Raw genomic sequence first — 18,140 nt, forward strand, 5'->3', positions numbered from 1 at the left:
AGGTGTAGTTTCTGTGGTCCAGGTGTAGTTTTATATGGTCCAGGTGTAGTTTCTATGGTCCAGGTGTGGTTTCTGTAGTCCAGGTGTAGTTTTATATGGTCCAGGTGTAGTTTCTATGGTCCAGATGTAGTCTCTGTAGTCCAGATGTAGTTTCTGTAGTCCAGGTGTTGTTTCTGTAGTCCAGGTGTTGTTTCTGTAGTCCAGGTGTTGTTTCTATGGTCCAGGTAAACTTTCTATGATCTGTGTGTAGTTTAAAGTTCAGTTGAAGTTTCAATTCCAAATGTAGTTTCTATGGTCCTGGTGTGGTTTCTATGGTTCAGACCCGGTTTCCATGGTACTCGTTTAGTTTCTCTGTCTTTGCCATTATTCTTAGTGGTGCTCCAGCTGAACCTGTCTCAGATGGACCCGTCGAGTTCCAGTTTTGTTGGCGCAGCGTAGGGATTGCATGATTTAAATAATTTATGCATTTCAAACCAACTTCTTCTCTCATTCTGTCTTCATTATCGTTGAAATGGTTGCATTTTTTTTTTCCTGTATGAACCTTTAAAATCTACCAGCTCTGTGTTTTATCAGTTGGAAATGCAGCTTGTTGAGCTCACAGCAGAGCTGAAGGACTGTGAGATTCCTAGACGTGTGTCGGGAAGTCCAAGCCCTGTTCTCCAGTCTGTGTGTGTGTGTGTGTTTTGTTTTTCCAGAGTGTAATTGTAACCCCGTTGGCTCAGTCAGTGATCGCTGTAATGGCACAGGATATTGTATATGTAAGGAGGGCACTACGGGGCCCAAGTGTCAGGAGTGTCTACCCGGCTATTTGTGGGACAATGGCTGCAAATGTAAGTAGAACCGCAAACCCTCCTGAACGCAGCTCCTGACTGTACCCCCCCCTCCCTTTCCACACACACAGCTCTGTCTCCTGCCAACTCTCTCTGGTGTTTGTTTTCTCTGTGACTTCCAAGCTTTGGCTGGAGGAATGTGCTGCGCTGCCGCACAAACCGCACACACAGTGACAGCCATCCAGTCCACCGTCTCTCTGTGCCGTCGTTTTCATTCCCTGAACCTGCATCTCTCACATGCTGCGGCTGCAGCGTAAGGTCAGCCAGGTGCCCATCATGGCTCAAACAGCAAAAACAACAAAGGAAATGACAGGATGCATGCCGCTTGATGACTCAGTCACCCGCGCGTGTCGCACACCATCAACACAACAGCTGAGTCAATATTGACCGCCTGACAAGCTGCCTGTGATCCTCATGCCAGCAGGATAGTGACGTCCATTTTTTTTTATTTTTAAGAAGAATGCAAGTTATTTTCAGGTCCAAGCCATTTTTTTTATGTTTTTGTTTCCCTCACAAATAATGCTCCATGTTGTCTTTTGTTTTCCTCCATTTGTCACCCATTTGTCATTGTTTGCTTCAAGTCGAGCTTCAGTTACAAACCTGCAGTCAGACAGAAGGGAGCTTCAGGGAGCTGGATTTTAACTTTCTGACAAAGAGGTTTAAATATATAAAAAGAGATGCTGCCGGCACAAATTACTAAGCTTCTCTGGATGTGACACATGACACGAGTTTCAGATTAACTTCCAGCGGAGGTCTGTTTTAGCTCCTTTGGATGGAAGCTGCTTTCTTACAGATATTTATTACGTTTGAAATATTCATTCAGTGAGATGTAGCAGAATTAAATTAGTCAAATGGAAACGTCCCAAAATGAGCCGTTAGAAACCCGAGTGTGCATTTTTCTACAAGATGGGGGGAAAAAGCCCCTTATCACATAAAGCAGCTAAATGTTCGTCACCATAATTCACACAGAACAACCTTAAAATTTTGTTTCAGAAACCTTAGAGCTATTTTTAGACATTTTGAAATGGAGTTTTGTGGAAGATTTATGAACAATTAATATGTTACCTGTTGTAGATATCTCTTTGAACAAACTCTGATTGTGAAAGAGTTTAAATGAGAAAACGGTGCATGCTCTTTGTCATGTTTGTCTACAAGGGTGAGAACAGAAAACAATGTCTCCAGAGATTTATCAGCTGTTTTCTTGAAAAATAGCTCAATTTGATAAAAAAAAAAAAAAAAACAATCTGAAAAGACAAATGATCACAGATTATCTTTTTGGGCCGTGTCCCGATTGCACAAACGACTCCTTAAACTGGAACACAATACAAGATTGATGATTTACAGACAAATTTACTTGTAACAAAAAAATACACACTTCCACCTCCACATCTGAGGTCATGGTCGAAAAAGTGTGAACTGTCTTCTCCGGTTTGGGGAGGAGTTAAAGTATCTCGGGGTTTTGTTGAAAAGTGAGGGAAGAATGGAGCAGGAGATCTACAGATAAATCAGTGTGGCTTCTGCAGTACTGTGGACTCTGTGCCGGTCCATTGTGGTGAAGAGGGAGCAGAGCTGCAAGGAGAAGCTCTCTGTTTACTGGTCGGTCTCATTCAACCTTTATTTCAACAGTTTAGTCTCAATGAGTCACGACTCATTTACAAGAGAGACCTGTTTTAAACAAAAGAACCACAAATGAGGTACAAACAACAATAAACAGCCATAAAATGAAACGATGTAAAATACTAAAAACAGGAACACGTCTTCGTTGATTTTTGCATTAAACTTAACAATTATTTAAAATCCCTTAAAGGTCAAAGTCGAGAGCTTCAGATCTTTTTGCAAGATGTTCCAGGAAATGGGAGCGGAGTAAGAAAAGACCTTTTGCCTAGTTCAGTCCGCACTGAGGGGACGCTGCAGGTAATGATGTCTTGAGCGCGCACGCTGTAGCTGCACTGACGACGTGACATGTAGAAGGAGATGCATGAAGGCAACAGACCAAGGAGTTGTTTAAAGATGAAAATGTACCAGTGGGAGAGTCTGCGTGAAGTTAATGATGACCAGTTAACCAGTGAATACAGGGTGCAGTGACGGGTACGGTAGTTACAGCCAGTTATGAATCTTAGCGCACCGTGATAGACAGCATCCAACATCTGCAAGGTGCTTGTAGGAGTGTTCATGTAAATAATGTCTCTGTAGTCAATGGAAGGAAGGAAAGTAGCAGTTACAAGTTGTTTCCTAGCATTCAGAGTTAAACAAGATCTATTTCTGAAAAGAAACCCAGTTTTACTCTCAATTTCTTTACCACGTTTTTGACATGAGGCTTAAGAGATGTGCATCGACCAAGATTCCAAAGTATTTATAAGATGCTCAACACCGCAAACTCAATAGGAACACCATTTGTAGATGAGATGGAGAGAAGGACTGCTGGTACCAACTTCCTATTTGAAAACAACATCCCTTTGGTTTTATCAGCATTTGGCACCAGTTTGAGACGGAACAAATCAGACTGGATGATGTTGAATGCAGACTGTAAAAGCTGGAAAACCTTAGCAACTGTTTTAGCTCGACAATAAACCAATGTATCATTGGCATAGAAGTGTAAGGATGCATCAGGGATGATCTGACCTACATTACTTAAGTAGATTGTAAAGAGGGTGGGTCCTAAGACTGAGCCTTGTGGTACACCATTCTGGTCTATGTTCCTACCCTCACCTGTGGTCAAGGAATCTGGGTAGTGACAAAGAATGAGGCTCAGGATCCAGACGGTCTAAATTTGTTTTCTCTGCAGAGTAGCTGGACTCTCCCATAGAGACAGGGTGAGAAGGTCAGTTATCCAGTTGAGGTAGTTCGGGCATCTGGTAAGGTTGACACCTGGACGCCTCCCTGTGGAAGTTTTTCAGGCATGTACAACTGAGAGGAGACCCCAGGGAAGACCCGGGACATGCTGGAGAGACTTATGTCTCTTGGCTGGCCTGGGAACACCTTGGAGTCCCAGGAGAGCTGGAAGAGGTGGCTGTGGAGAGAGATGCCTGACGTAAGAACGATAAAACTTCCTGTTTTTTCCAACAAGTCTTTATTTACAATGAGCTGAACCGGTCTCTGATCTGCACAGGGCGAGCTTTCTGACCAACCATGAAAAGCCACAACCTTTGCTGCCGGTTTAAAAACAATGTCTCAAAACTTTTATAGAGCTTCAAAAACAGCATCCACTTTGACCTCGGCTGCATTCGGACTAGCCATTAGCTCGTCAAACCAGTCAGACTTCTTCTCCAACATGGAGTCGTTCAAATTCATCCTTTCCTTTCTGCACCTCGCAACAAACGGAGTGTTGTGATTGAGATTCAGCGTCAAATAAACCGGTTTATTTTAGTCGTTCTGCCGCAGATGGATCTTTTGTTTCTGCAACTTGTTAGTCAGCTCCTAATGCATTCAGTGTGCAGAGGGTAAACAGGCTGTCAACGTGCACATCTGTTTCTGCACGAAGAGCACGTGTGAAGGGAAGAAGAAACAGGCCTGGCCCACGTCCCATGCCTTCTCTGGATAAATACAAATCCTGCAGCAGAGAACGCTGAACTCCACAAGAAGCAGAAAAGAAACGTTTGCGAGGAGCGAGTGAATCAGCTGTGGGCACGGCCAAGTTAAACAGACGGAAAAACCCATGCAAACAGAAAGAGTCCGTGCTTTTCCTGATCAGCCACAAAACAGTGATCAGACGTTCAAACAAGCATCACTGCGTTTCTGTTCTGTAGCCGTGCCTCAAACGTCGTCTCCTGCAGGGAGACTGAAGGAAATCTGTAACTTTTAAAAACATTAACGACGCGTTCCAACGCTGCTGAATGATTCGTCCATGAAGTTCAGTGAAATTATCCAGTTGTGGCAAAAGAAAAACGAAACTCACACTTCGTTTTGCTTTAAATATTGATTTATTTGATTTCAAAACCGTAAAGGGACTCATTGCAAAGTCACAGACAAAAACAATACTTGAAGAAACAAATTGTACATATTTCAATTTCTTTAAATTAAGAACCTGTTGCAAAATTAGTGATTAAAAAAAAACAAAGTGACTGAATTCGTCCATGTACTCCAGCAGTTTTGATGTATATGTACACATTTACACTCAGAAGTGTTGATATTGAGCGCGTACCCGCATTTCAGAAGTTTCAGTAAACTCTGTCAAGTTCAACCATTTGATATAATTCAAGATAACCTTTTTTGTTCCTCGTTGCTGCTTGAAGAGGAGGATTGGAAATGCCCTCTGTTGGTCTTCTGAGCTGGATAATTAAAAAAAAGCAACGTGCCGGCTTCTATTTTGGTGTGTGGCTGCATCATAGGCGTAAGAAAAGTCACTATAGAAAGTCCAAGATGGACATCAGTTTACACACACACACATATATACACATATATACAGGGATACCAACAATGGTCCTTAAACCAGGTACTGGTAACTTTGGCACTGTGTGCTGGTGCCAAGTCCTGTCGAAAAACAAAATCTGCATCTCCATAAAGTTGGTCAGCAGTAGGAAGCATGAAGTGCTCTAAAACTTCCTGGTAGACGGCTGCGTTGATCTTGGACCTCAGAAAACAGTGGACCAACACCAGCAGATGACATGGCACCCCAAACTATCACTGACTGTGGAAACTTGACACTGGACCTCAAGCAACGTGGATTCTGTGCCGCTCCTCTCTTCCTTCAGTCTCTGGGACTTTGATTTCCAAAGGAAGTGCAAAATTTACTTTCATCAGAGAACATAACTTTAGACCACTCAACAGCAGTCCCAGGCGAGACACTTCTGACGCTGCCTCTTGTTCAAGAGTGGCTTGACCCAAAGAATGAGACAGCTGAACCCCTTGTCTTGCATACGTCTGAGCGTGGTGGTTCTTGAAGCACTGACTCCAGCTGCAGTCCACTCTTTGTGAATCTACCCCACGTTTTGGAATGGGTTTTGTTTCACCTCCTCTCCAGGATGTGGTTATCCCTATTGCTTCTACACTTTTTTCTACCATATCATTTCCTTCCCTTCGCCTCTCTATTAATGTGCTTGGACACAGAGCTCTATGAACAGCCAGCCTCTTTAGCAATGACCTTTTGTGTCTTGCCTTCTTTGTGCAAGGTGTCAGTGGTCTTATTTTGGACAACTGTCAAGTCAGCCATCTTCCCCATGATTGTGTAGCTACAGAACTAGACTGAGAGACCATTTAAAGGCATTTGCAAGTATTTTGAGTTAATTAGCTGATTAGAGTGTGGCACCAGGTGTCTTCAATATTGAACCTTTTCACAATATTCTAATTTTCTGAGATACTGAATTTAGGGTTTTCATTAGTTGTCAGTTATAATCAACATTAAAAGAAATAAACATTTGAAATATATCAGTCTGTGTGTAATGAATGATTATAATATACAAGTTTCACTTTTTGACTGGAATTACTGAAATAAATTAACTTTTTCATGATATTCTAATTTTATGACCAGCACCTGTATATACTATAGTACATGTAAACCAACCGCCCTAATCATTTTAGGAAACTATGCTTTCTAGTTTTTATATTGTTAATAAAGTATAGTTTCCTCCAGTGATCAAAGATTAATCTATGATGTTACGTCCACCACAGGAACTTTAGGCACGAGGTGCTGCAGATGAAAACAGACAAAGGAGAAGGCGCCTATTTGAGTGAAGCTGATCAGGATGATCAGACTTTCTCTGTAGGTTTTGTTTACACCTAGCTCACAGCTGAAACTTTGTTATATATAGTCAGTGTGCAAAATGAAGTAGGAGGTGGGGAGGATCTCCCGGGGGTGCCAGGAAGCAAAAATAGGGTGTACCGGTACTAACAGCCATTTCCAACATGGTGATGTTTGCAAAGAGAACTTGTTGATGTCTGTCTTTGGGTTGACATTGCAGAGATTTGACTGTGTCACTGGGAAGGCAACAGAATCGGTATCATGATGGCTCAGAAACATGGCTGCATGTAGCTTTCGGCTGTGTCAATCTCACCTCAGGTGAAATGAGTGACTGCAGGTATTTACCGAGCTGGAATGGACTCAAGTTCTGTTGAAAAGGTACCGACACGTAGAGTTTGGAGGTGATTTTTAACCGAAATTTAAAATCAAATGCTTGGATTTTTTTTTTATTTTTTTTTAAGTGGGACTATGTGGAGTGTTTATGAGCAGTCAGTATCTTACCTGCTGTAAATAGCTCTTGAATCCACAGTCTGGAGAAACGGTTAGATTTGACCACACAGACAAGCTAATAGTTAGCTTTTAGCTGTGACATTATTGCGTCCGGAGAGGTTTTAAGATGGCACCAATCCGTTTTGGATTTGGTCGCGACCTGACTAGCCACTAGCCTGAATAGCGGCAGCTTTTTATTTTATAGAATGTCAAAATGAGACATTTAAGCAATCAGAGGGCCGCATGGAGATTTGAAAAATAAATGTTCTTTCAGATGGATAATCTAGATTACTTTTTCTAGGGTTTTCTTGTTGTAGCACGGTTAGCATGTTTGATAAACCACGTCTCCCGAATATTCTTTAGGATTATAGGAAGTACTTTTTTGTAAATTAGTTCTTATGATAGCAAATTTGTCTGTTTAAATATATTTAAAAAAACAATAAATAAAGTCTAGTTTTGGAAACACGAGGAGTAAAAATCAAAGTTTTACTCCCCGATATTCTTTTGGATTATAGGAAGTACCAAAGTTCATGCTCAGTAATCCAGGTAGAAGTCCAACAGTGTTCAGTCAGGTCATCTTGACGGTTTCTTTTTTCTTTTTCTTTTTTTGCTGAGACGTTTTGTCCTTCATCCAAAGGACTTCTTCAATCTGAGGAGCCACCAAAACAAAGTGATTCCCACAAACGGCTCACTCCATAGTGATAAAAAACAGTTTGCTGGTGCTAAAGTGGCCTCCAGGACCCACCCTCTCCCCCATTATCTCCTCTGAGACTGAAGAAGTCCTTTGGATGAAGGACGAAATGTTTCAGAAAAAAAAAAAAAAAACGTCCAGATGACCTTCCTGAACATTGTTGGATTTTATACCTGGATTATTGAGCATGAACTTTGGTGTTTTGAACCACTTTGGTATGACGGTCTCAGAGGAGCTGACAGGGGAGAAGGTGGCCCCGGAGGCCATCTTAGCACCAGCAAACTGTTTTTTTCCCACTATGAAGTGTGCTGTTTGTGGGGATCGGTTTGTTTTTGTGGCTCCTCAGACTGAAGAAGTCCTTTAGATGACGGATGAAACATCTCAGCAAATAAAGAAAGAATTTGTCCAGATGACCTGACTGAACATAGTTGGATTATGGGAAGTATTTTTTGTAAGTTAGCTCTTGTGGCAACAAATTTGTCGGCTTAAATATAAAAAATAAAATGAAGTCTAGTTCTGGAAACTGGAGGACTAAAAAAAAAAAAAAAAAAAGTTGTGCCTATCTTAATATCAAGGTTTTAATGTTTATGTCCAATATGTTTAAGTTTACTTGATGCAGGTTTTCATCAAATGATTTAAAATTTGTTTTACGTTTTGTTTTGGGGCCGGATGGAAGTTGGCCACTTTTGGCCCATGGGCCATATGTTGCCCATGTCTGGTTTATAACACCCTCATCTGTAATGTCTTGTAGCAGCTCCGCCTCGGTTCATTCACCTCGTCGGAACGCTTCAAGACGTCGGTGCGAACCGTGAACAGTTCCAGACCCAGAATAGTTCCACCAGTCGTGAACGACGGCTTCCAGAGAAAAAAAGACAAAGAAGTCTGAAAACTTCTCTCGCATCACTCCTGAAAGCAGATTTTACATTCAAGACCAATTTGCATTCAGACAGAAAAATGCAATTAAAATCTTCAATCTCTTGCCAAACACATCACTTTCCCAGACAGGCGCTCCCTCTCCAAATATTATCACTCATATCAAAAGCAAACACAACAAATCTTGTCATTTACTGCCGGCGCCGCTTTGTTTACCCACGGTGATGTGGAAGAGTCGATGAGAGCACCGAGAACTCCGAACAGAACCTCGCTTTAAGGCTCTGCTGGAGCTGCAACGCCTTTAATCTCGCAGAACGTCTGACACGACTCGTTATTGATGCTCGTTTTTAAATAATCAACGCCGTGTTTCATGTTTGGCTTCAGCTTTGCTTAATTGGGGGCCAGTGAAGCTCCGTGCCCGCAGGAACGGCCGTTACCTGGACTTACCTTTGAATTCAGCTAGAACTCACCGTGCAGGCTCTTCATTTTGAACAGTGAATATTATTAAGCACATAGCTTCAATACGCACGTCGAGTGCAGCGCTAAAAACATAAATATTTCATAAACAGTTGCTGAAATTGACATCTTCCTGCTGTTTCCTGAATAATCTTAATAGTGTGAATGTTTATGAAGCATTCACACGATTGTGATTTTAGTTTTCTTCCGTACGTATTTTGGCATCTTTCTCGTTCCACAATTTTTGTGCTATTTTAACAAATCCTAAATCAAAACGTTCAGCTCGTTCAGGAGAAGGTTACTGGGACTTTTGGTTTTGGTGCGACTTTAGCTTTTTGAAATATTTAGCCTTTTCTGCCATTTTTTTTTCCTCAGAAAATGAACGGAGCTCATTTTATCCTTCAAATCTTTAGACGTATTTACAACCTTTTACTGCTCCTTTCACATTTTGTTCTGCTTCAGCTTCTTTCGGCTCCCTTGTGCTAATGTAAACATTTTTTCAGCTACTTACAGCTAATTTCAGCTGTTTATTTCAGCTGTTTTGTGCGCCTTTCAGATTTTTTCTGTTAACATTTTTGTGCTTCTAACTTTTTTCTGCTGATTTCAGCTTGTTATGATGCGTTTGCTTATTTCTGCAAGTTTCAGCTCTTTCTACTATTTCAGCTACTTTTTAGCTGATTTTGTGCTAATTTTAGCATTTTCAGCTAGTTCCACATTTTTTGCACTCCTTTGAACTTTTTTCAGCCTAATTACGCACAAATGTGCTCTCTCAACTTCCTACTGGTAATTTAACATTCTTTCTTCTTTTTTTTAGCTACTTTTCAGCTTCTTTTTTTTTTTTTTGGCTACTTTCAGCTTTTTTCAGATAATTTCCTCTTTTTTGTGTTCATTCTTTTAGTCTAATTGGGCAAACGTGTTCTTTCTGCTTTCTTCTGCTAATTTAAGCTTGTTCTGCATTTTCAGCAAGTTTTTAGAATATTTTTAGCTAATTTCGGCTGTTTTCAGATAAATTCAATTTTTTCTTGATAATTTCTGTTACTTTCAGCCTACTTAACTTCTTTATGCTAACTTCAGCTTGCTATTCTCCTTTCAGCTTTTTTCTGCTTAACTTTAAGCTTTTTCTGCTATTTCAGCTTAAAATTAACTATTTTCGTGCTAAATTTAGCTTTTTCAGCTAATTCCACATGTTTTAGCTCATTTCAGGTCCTTCCACTTCCTTCTTATAGGTTACGATTCCTTCTGCCGTTTCAGCTAATTTTTAGCAGGGTTTTTGTTTGCTAATTTTAGCTTTTTCAGCTGATTTCCAAATTTTTGTGCTAATTTCTGCTTATTTAAATTTAATTCAGCAAATATGTGTTATTTCTGCTTTGTTCTGCTTGTTTAGGCTTTTTCTTTCATTTCAGCTACATTTCAGCATGTTTTAAGCTAATTCCAGCTGTTTTTCAGCAAGTTCTTCTGCAATAAGCATTCACACTGTATTTTTGCAGGAAATGAAATTTCTCTGGTTACAAATTAAATTTCTCAACTGATTTTTTTTAGCTGTTAATGAAATAATTTGTGGTTAATAAGCAGAAAGGAGGTGCAGATTTAATCTAAATCTTTGTAAATTTACCCATCATCCCCCTGGCCTCGGATGAGACGAGAGTTTCTTACATCACCAACACTTCAATGGGTTTCTGGGTCAAAAATCTAAATGTTGGAGAAAAAAAAAACTGTCCAGTGTCGCAGTTCTGTTGTGCCTGCTTTCCAAAAAGTAAAACTTTTTTTTTTTAATTGATAAAATGACTGAGGCCCAAAGATAAAATTAGCTAAACTGTAGCTAAATTCTAAAACTAGCAAACGTAAGGCCAAAATCTAAAATTAGAAAAAATTATGACTAAAAGCTAAACCTGTGAAAATGAGGCTAAAAGCTCAAATTTGCTAACTGAAGCTAAAATATAAAAGCAGCAAGACAGACTACAAAAATTAAAATTAGCTAAACTGTATCTAGCAGCTCAAATTTGCAAAGTTAAGCTAAAAGCTACATTTTGTAAAAAAATAAGGTAAAATTAAGCAACAGAAGCTAAAATCCCATATTAGCAAAACAATAGCTAAAATCAGTAAAGCTAAGACTAAAAGCTAAAACAAGTCAAAATAAGGCTAAAAGTTCAAGTTAGCAAACCACGTCTAAAAGTTAAAAATCTGTATAACTGAAGCTAAAAGTTAACACCAGCACAACAATAGCTAAAAGCTAAAGTTAGAAAAATGAGGACCAAAAGCTAAAACCAGTTAAATTTAGGTCAAAGCTCAAATTCACAAAGCACTAGCTAAAATCTAAAATTTGCTCGAGATAAAATTTGCAAAACAGAAGTTTAAAGGTCAAACTAGCAAAACTATAGCTGAAAGCTAAAATGAGCAATATTGGGGCTAGCTAAACCATGTCTAAAAGCTACAATGTGTAGAAATTAAGCTTAAAGATAAAATCAGCAAAACAATAGCTAAAAGCTAAATTTTGCAAAATTGAGACTAAAAGCTAAATCCGTATAAATTGAGGCCAAAATCTCCAATTCACAAAACAGTAGCTATAATTTGCTCAACTGTAGCTGACAGATAAAGCTAGAAAGACTCAGGCTTAAACATAAAATTAGCCAAACGGTTACATTAAATGGGCGAAATAGTAAAACTATAGCTGAAAGCTAAAATTAACAGTACTAGGGCTAAAAGTTCAAATTAGCTAAACCATGTCTAAAAGCTAAAATTTGTAGAACTGAAGCTAAAAGTTAAAACCAGCAAAACAATAGCTAAAAACTACAATGAGAAAAATTGAGACGCAAAGCTAAAACCAGCTAAATTGAGACCAAAAGCTCAAATTCACAAAACAGTAGCTAAAATCTACAGTTAGCGCAAGATAAAATTAGCAAATTTGAAGTTAAATGTCAAATTAGCAAAACTGTAGCTGAAAGCTAAAATTTGTAGAACTGAAGCTAAAAGATAAAACCAACACAAGATTAGCTAAAATTAGAAAAAAATAAAACTAAAAGCTAAAACCAGCTAAATCGAGACCAAAAGCTCAAATTCACAAAACAGTAGCTAAAATCTAACATCAGCTCATTATAAAATAAGCAAAACTGAAGTTAAATGATCAAACTAGAAAAACCAAGACTAAAAGATGAGCAATACTGGGGCTAAATGGTCTAAAAGCTAAAATTTGTAGGCTTTAAGCTAAAAGTTAAAACCAGCAAAACAGTAGCTAAAAGCTAAAATAAGCTAAACCTAAGAGCTGAAGCCAAAACACATTTGTGTTAACATAACCAAAAGCTGAATAAAAGTAAATATTTTAAAAAGTATGAAGAGGAAAAAAGAAAGTCGTACCACCCGTCTCTTGAACAAGCCGAACATTCTGATGCCTGAAAGGTTAAAACAGCTGAAAATCAGCTGAAGCATAAAGGACCAAAGAAACGAATGGTTTTGAGTGACCGGCTCGCTCCTCCGGTTTCCTCTGAGTGGATTCATTGATCCAAACGTCGGTTTCAGAACTTGTCTGTTTCGTATAAACAAGAGCCGGAGATCGGCTTCTTTACTTCTAGCTTTGCGTCACGGCTCCATTTTCTGCAGCGAAACGCACAAAGAGGAAGCGAGCGTTCGGAGGAAGCTTCCCATCAGAGCTGCGTTTAGCTGCTCCTGGGAGGCGCCGGCCTGTTAAGAGAACGAGGGTTGATATTCAGCTTCCAGACTCGTCACAGATTGCTTTCCGTGCCCGTGAAGGAGAGAAATGGGCAGAAGTGGCCCCCGTGTTTATCGCTGTTTATTTGTCTCTGCTGGTTTATTAGTTTGTGCCTCGCAGCTTTGTTTGCCTCCAGCTTGCCTGACAGCTTGCCTCCCATGGGAATAGAGTGGCCTCGGCGTCCCGGCTCTAAATATACACCCAATTTCACCGAATGCTCAGCGCCGATCGGGAAAAGCCTCGCGGGCGCCGAGAAAGGAGGCGGTTTCTGTGGAAGGAGATTTAGTTTGGTGAAATCGGACGGCGGTCAACAAATAAACGATTTTAAGTTTTGATGCGTGTCGTTTCATTGGAGGAAGAGTTGAAGTTAAACACGGGTGGGAAAGACGAAAAAACAAAGAACAAAATAAGTTTAGTATTCACGAAGGCGTGCCAAATTATATTTTCTGGAGTGTTAGCTGTAACAAATTGGATTTGGCCAACAGTAAGTTTTCCAAAGTTATTTGTTTTTGCTGAAGGTGCATTTTAGGTTGTACAGAATACACAGTTTATACCGTTTAATTAATTTTTTTTTATCGTAACTTTCAGCAGAGATGCAACGAAAATGAACTTAGCATAAAGAAAACATCAACGGTTTAAATGAAAGCAAAAGCTCCTTTGTTTGGTTTTAACGTGAGTGTATTGATGTAATATGTTTATATAGAAACCAAAACTATATAAGCAGAAATATAATAGTGTTTAAACTATTTATGATTAAAGGCATGTAAGCCAAAGTTGATTTAAAAAAATGTTAAAACTCAGGGCTTTTAAACAGTTTTATGATAAAACCAACATTGGAAGTTTTGAAATGGAGTTCTGTGGAAAGATTATAATTAATTAATATCTTACCTGCTGCAGATAGATCTTTGACTGGAGGACCTGTTTAATTCTCAGTGAACTAAACGCTGATTTATACTTTACAAGATGAAAAAAATCTATTTTCATCGATTGTTGTTTAATTGTATTTGAAAGGGCACATAACAGCAGCTATATAACCAAAGCAGCTTGCTAGCTATAGCATTTCTGGTGCAGTCTGGAGCATTTTTTGCAGGATAAGCCAAACGAACAACTTCGTGTTCAACTAACTGTCACGGAGAAATTTGTACAACTGTGCTTGCATTATCCGCCTTACTAGTTTTTGAGATTGAAGTTGTTTTTGTAAAACGGCTCTCCACTTTAGTCTCAGCTGCTGCTCGGGTTAGCTGCTAGCTCGTTAGCCCAATCAGATCCTCTCCAAGCTGAGGTGGGCCAAAGAGCTGTCCACAGGTAAAAGTCGAACGGCTTTCTCACGGTGTCTCAAAGATATCTTGGCACGTTTGCAACAGTTTCCTCACAAGTTGCATTCGTGCATTTTAAAAAAAATTATTCATCAAATGTGCGCGGCAAGTTTTTTTCTCAAACGAGTCACAAAATTATTGCGGTTGTTTCCAATCTGTCTCAAGGGCGGCTCTGACAAAAAGCAGACCCAATATATATTAAAATAACAAATAAACACGCGTTTTGGAAACTGAAAAGAGTCGTCACGACTTCCTGATCGCAGACACTCAAAATTCACTTAGTCTCTTATTTACACAGTTTCAGTCTCTACCACAAGAAACCCAGTGAGCCTGTGGGAAGTAAGGGTGCGGAGGATGCTACAGCACCCCCTGTTGGCTGGCAGAGGACACACATGTTCAAATGGTAGTTAAAGAAATAAGAAAATCAGCGTTAAGCCATGATCACAGTTCTATAGTTTTAATGTCAGACATTATAAATTACACAATTGTCTTTTTTAAGGGTGTTTTAAAGTCTTGCTCCCAAAATAAGTTCCCACGCCTCTGCAGCCTCATTTTACCTCCAACACCTGTCCACTGTGAAGTAAAACACCTGAACAGTTATGTTTATTGTAGAGTGAGATAAATTAACATATTTTAAACACTTTTATTAATTATCCCAACATTAGCTTGTTGCTACGATGGATGTGTCATAATCACCTCAAACTTTCTGTTTTTTTTACTGATTGTTTGCTGCTGTAGTTCTGATCATACTTTGTTTCTCATAAACGTTCTGACTTGTGTCTCCTCTGTTACCATACCCCCCCCCCCCGCCCCCCTGCAGCTCGGGTGTGTGACAACGAGCTCCTGCGCTGCCAGAACGGCGGGGTGTGTGAAAACAACGTCCACTGCAGCTGTCCCTCGGCCTACACGGGCCTGCTGTGCGAGAAGCCCCGCTGTGAGTCGGAGCTGGGGGGCTGCCGGGGCTCAGAGTCGGGACAGGCCCCCCTGACCCCCCCTTCCCTCTGCTGCCTGCTGACGCTGCTGACGCTGGGTTCGGCGCTCCTGAGAGAGGCCTCCTGCTGGCTTTGAGGAGACCTTAGTGGGGGTGACACGCCTCCCACCGCCTTCACCTTACCCCCCCACCCCTAAAAAAATAAAAGACCTGCCTCAAGCTTTCGGGACTGTGAGCTTCTCTGCTGCCGGACTCAGCAGACAACGAAGGACAAAAAGTCTCCACTTGATTTCAAAGAATATATAAAAAATAATAACATATACGTCGAAAAGAAGATTCAATATTATTAAAAGTATGAGTAACTGAGCGTTTGCCTGTTAAGAAAATTAAACAAAAAGCGGTGAGTCCCCCCCCACACACACACCCACACCTACCATCCACCCCCCCATCCCCCTCTAAGCCATACAAGGTACGTGAGCTCCTTCCTGTTTGAGAAGGAACGACTGAAGATGACAAGACTCGTTCACTTCCTCTCATCGCCACGGCAACAACAGCTGCAGCCAATCAGCTCTTGCGCAGTGGTCCCTCTGGGGTGCTTCTGCGAGCTAACGTTTGCTCTGGACAGACGACGAAGACAAAACAAGAAGAGCAGCAAAGACTGCCCTCGGAGACAAAACGGCGTTCCACAAAAAAAAAAAAAACTGAACCAGGAAGCATTCTTTGCTGTCAGTGCATTGTGGGTAGAAGGAAAAATCTGACCGGACTGAACTTCGTCCACGTCCGGTCTTTCTGTCTCTCTGTCATCCTCCTTCCTGTTAAGCCCCTCCCTCCTCCCCAATGCCACCACCGACCTGTGCGTTCGTGAACGTTCCCCGCCCCGTAAGCCCCTCGCCGGTTGACCAGTCCGACGTTAGCGATGCCCACGTGTCAGACGACCCCCCTCGTCGCTCCCCTCCTCCTCCGCCTTCCTAAAAGATAATCCAGTAAAGCCGTGGGATTCTGTTTCCATCTCGGAGGCCGATCGTGCTCAGAGGCGAGTTTCCACCTGAGCAGAGAGGAAGCTGCGATAAGAACCCCGACAGAAGCGTCGTGTAGTCCTTTTGTACCTGCCGAACTGCGACTGGAAAACAGGCCACCTTCCCTCAAGACATCCAAACGCAACGGTTTTATTTCTTTTGTTTCTTTTCTTCCCTCATCTGTTCTTTTATTTACTTTTTGTTGTGCAGTCCATTTTCCTTTGTATTGGCAACGTGCTGGCATCAAAGAATATTAGTTTAAATATCCAGTATTAATAAAGTGTACTAAAAGCCCACCAAAGGACATGGTCAATGTTTTGTTCTTGCTTTAACACTTGAGAATTTAAGTGAATAAAAGTCCAAAACCTAAAGCGTTGCTTTTATTTTGACGACATTGACAGTTTTCTGTTGAGGAGCGATATCGTGAAATTGTTTTAGGTGTGAACTTGTGCCTACCTCTACTTCTAACAGAGTCACCCCACTCCTGCTTCGATGAACTCGCATTATAAAGTGTTCTACGTCAGATGCCCTTCCTGACACAACCCTCAACATTTACCTGGGATTGGGACCGGCACAAGAGATACACTGGCTTGTGCTCCCTAGTGGCTGGTTTGGATGACACATGAGGTCAGGCAGGAATCCCCGTGGATTATGAGGTTTGCAGATGACATTGTGATTTGTGGTGGGAACAGGGAACAGGTGGAAGAGAACTTGGAGAGGTGGAGGTATGCACTTGAAAGAAGAGGAATGAAAGTCAGCCGTAGTAAGACAGAGTACATGTGTGTGAATGAGAGGGAGGAGGTGGAACAGTGAGGCTACAAGGAGCAGAGGTCACAAAGGTGCAGGACTTCAAGGACTTGGGGTCCACTGTCCAGGAAAATGTGAGAAAAGAGAGTCCAGGCAGGATGGAGTGGATGGAGAAAAGTTTCAGTAGTGACTTGCAACATAAGGGTGTCAACAAAGGTCAAAGGAAAAGTTTACAAGACAGTGGTGAGACCAGCTATGTTGTATGGTCTGGAGACAGAGACATGGACAAAAAGACAGGAGAAAGAGCTGGAAGTGGAAGAAATGAAGATGTTGAGGTTCTCCTTAGGAGTGACAAGGATGGATAAGATTAAAAATGAGATCATCAGAGAGACAGCACAGGTTGAACAACTGGGACATAAAGTTGGAGAGGCCAGACTGAGATGGTTAGGCCATGTCCAGAGGAGGGACAGTGGTTAGGACATGTCCAGAGGAGGGACAGGGGTTAGGACATGTCCAGAGGAGGGACAGTGGGTATATTGGTAGAAGGATGTTAGAAATGCAGCTGCCAGGAAAAAGACAAAGAGATATGTGGATGCAGTTAGAGAGGACATGGAGGTAGATGGAGTGAGGACAGAGATGGAGGAGGACGACTCGCTGTGGAGACCCCTGAAGAAGTTGCCAAATGCTCCTCCAGCTGTTTCTTACTTGTATCTCTTATTTTTACAGTCTTGTGCTGCTCCTGGTCCAACTTTGAGGCAAACCGCTGCCGTCAAATTCAAAACGAAACCACCAATATTGTCTAAAAATGTTACTTTTTTGTACTTTCAGCATTAGAAATGTTTACTATGCACCGTTGTGAGTCAAGTGTGAGTTTATAGTGTTTGTAATCATCATATTATGCTTTTATTTAAGTTTCACACATTACTTCCTGAGTTTTATTCAAATCCATTAAATATTTTGCCAACACTCTTAAAGGCAAAATTTATTCTTCCCTTTCATCCCTGCCAAACTTGTGCAGTGAGTCTTGTTGCAGCACATCAATAACCTCAAATGTTTAGATAAAAATATATGTTATTGTGTTATTTCTTTCAGTCCTGGCTGGAAGAACGGACCTCAGCTGATAAAACCTCTGAAGTCCAAGTGAAGATATCAGCAGATTCTCGCTTTTTCATTTATCGATTTGTAGTTTTCAAAGTTACAGAGGGAGATATTTCTTGTTTGTGTCTGGGCCCGAGCCACTGAAATCACTTTAAATCTCAAGAACAAATTTAATTTAAAACTCCTTTTGCTGTGAAATCCTCTAAAGTGCCTGAAGTGAAAGAAGAACCTTGTCTGAACCGTTCACATTTCAGGGTTTAAGTTGTGCTGCTGGAACTGGTAAACTCTCTGTTTGAAGGCATAAAAGAGAGTG

The 18,140-nt window shown here is 40.8% G+C and overlaps 1 protein-coding gene across 3 annotated transcripts in view; it reads left to right on the forward strand.

The window, feature by feature from the left end:
• ntng1a (netrin g1a) overlaps window positions 1–15,152 on the forward strand; it is a 141,952-nt gene extending 126,800 nt beyond the window's left edge. The window contains exons 6-7 of one of the 3 annotated variants that reach the window (XM_037693786.1): window positions 696–830; window positions 14,856–15,152. In XM_037693786.1, the coding sequence (XP_037549714.1) occupies window positions 696–830; window positions 14,856–15,103 (383 nt within the window). In that variant the 3' untranslated portion in view covers window positions 15,104–15,152. The remainder of the gene's footprint in view (window positions 1–695; window positions 831–14,855) is intronic. The other 2 variants (XM_037693787.1, XM_037693788.1) reach the window with 2 other exon arrangements.
• The last annotated feature ends 2,988 nt before the right edge of the window (window positions 15,153–18,140 follow it).

The sequence above is a fragment of the Nematolebias whitei genome, chromosome 20 (assembly GCF_014905685.2).
Source record: "Nematolebias whitei isolate Nwh7 chromosome 20, NemWhi1, whole genome shotgun sequence".
Classification (NCBI taxonomy): domain Eukaryota; kingdom Metazoa; phylum Chordata; class Actinopteri; order Cyprinodontiformes; family Rivulidae; genus Nematolebias; species Nematolebias whitei.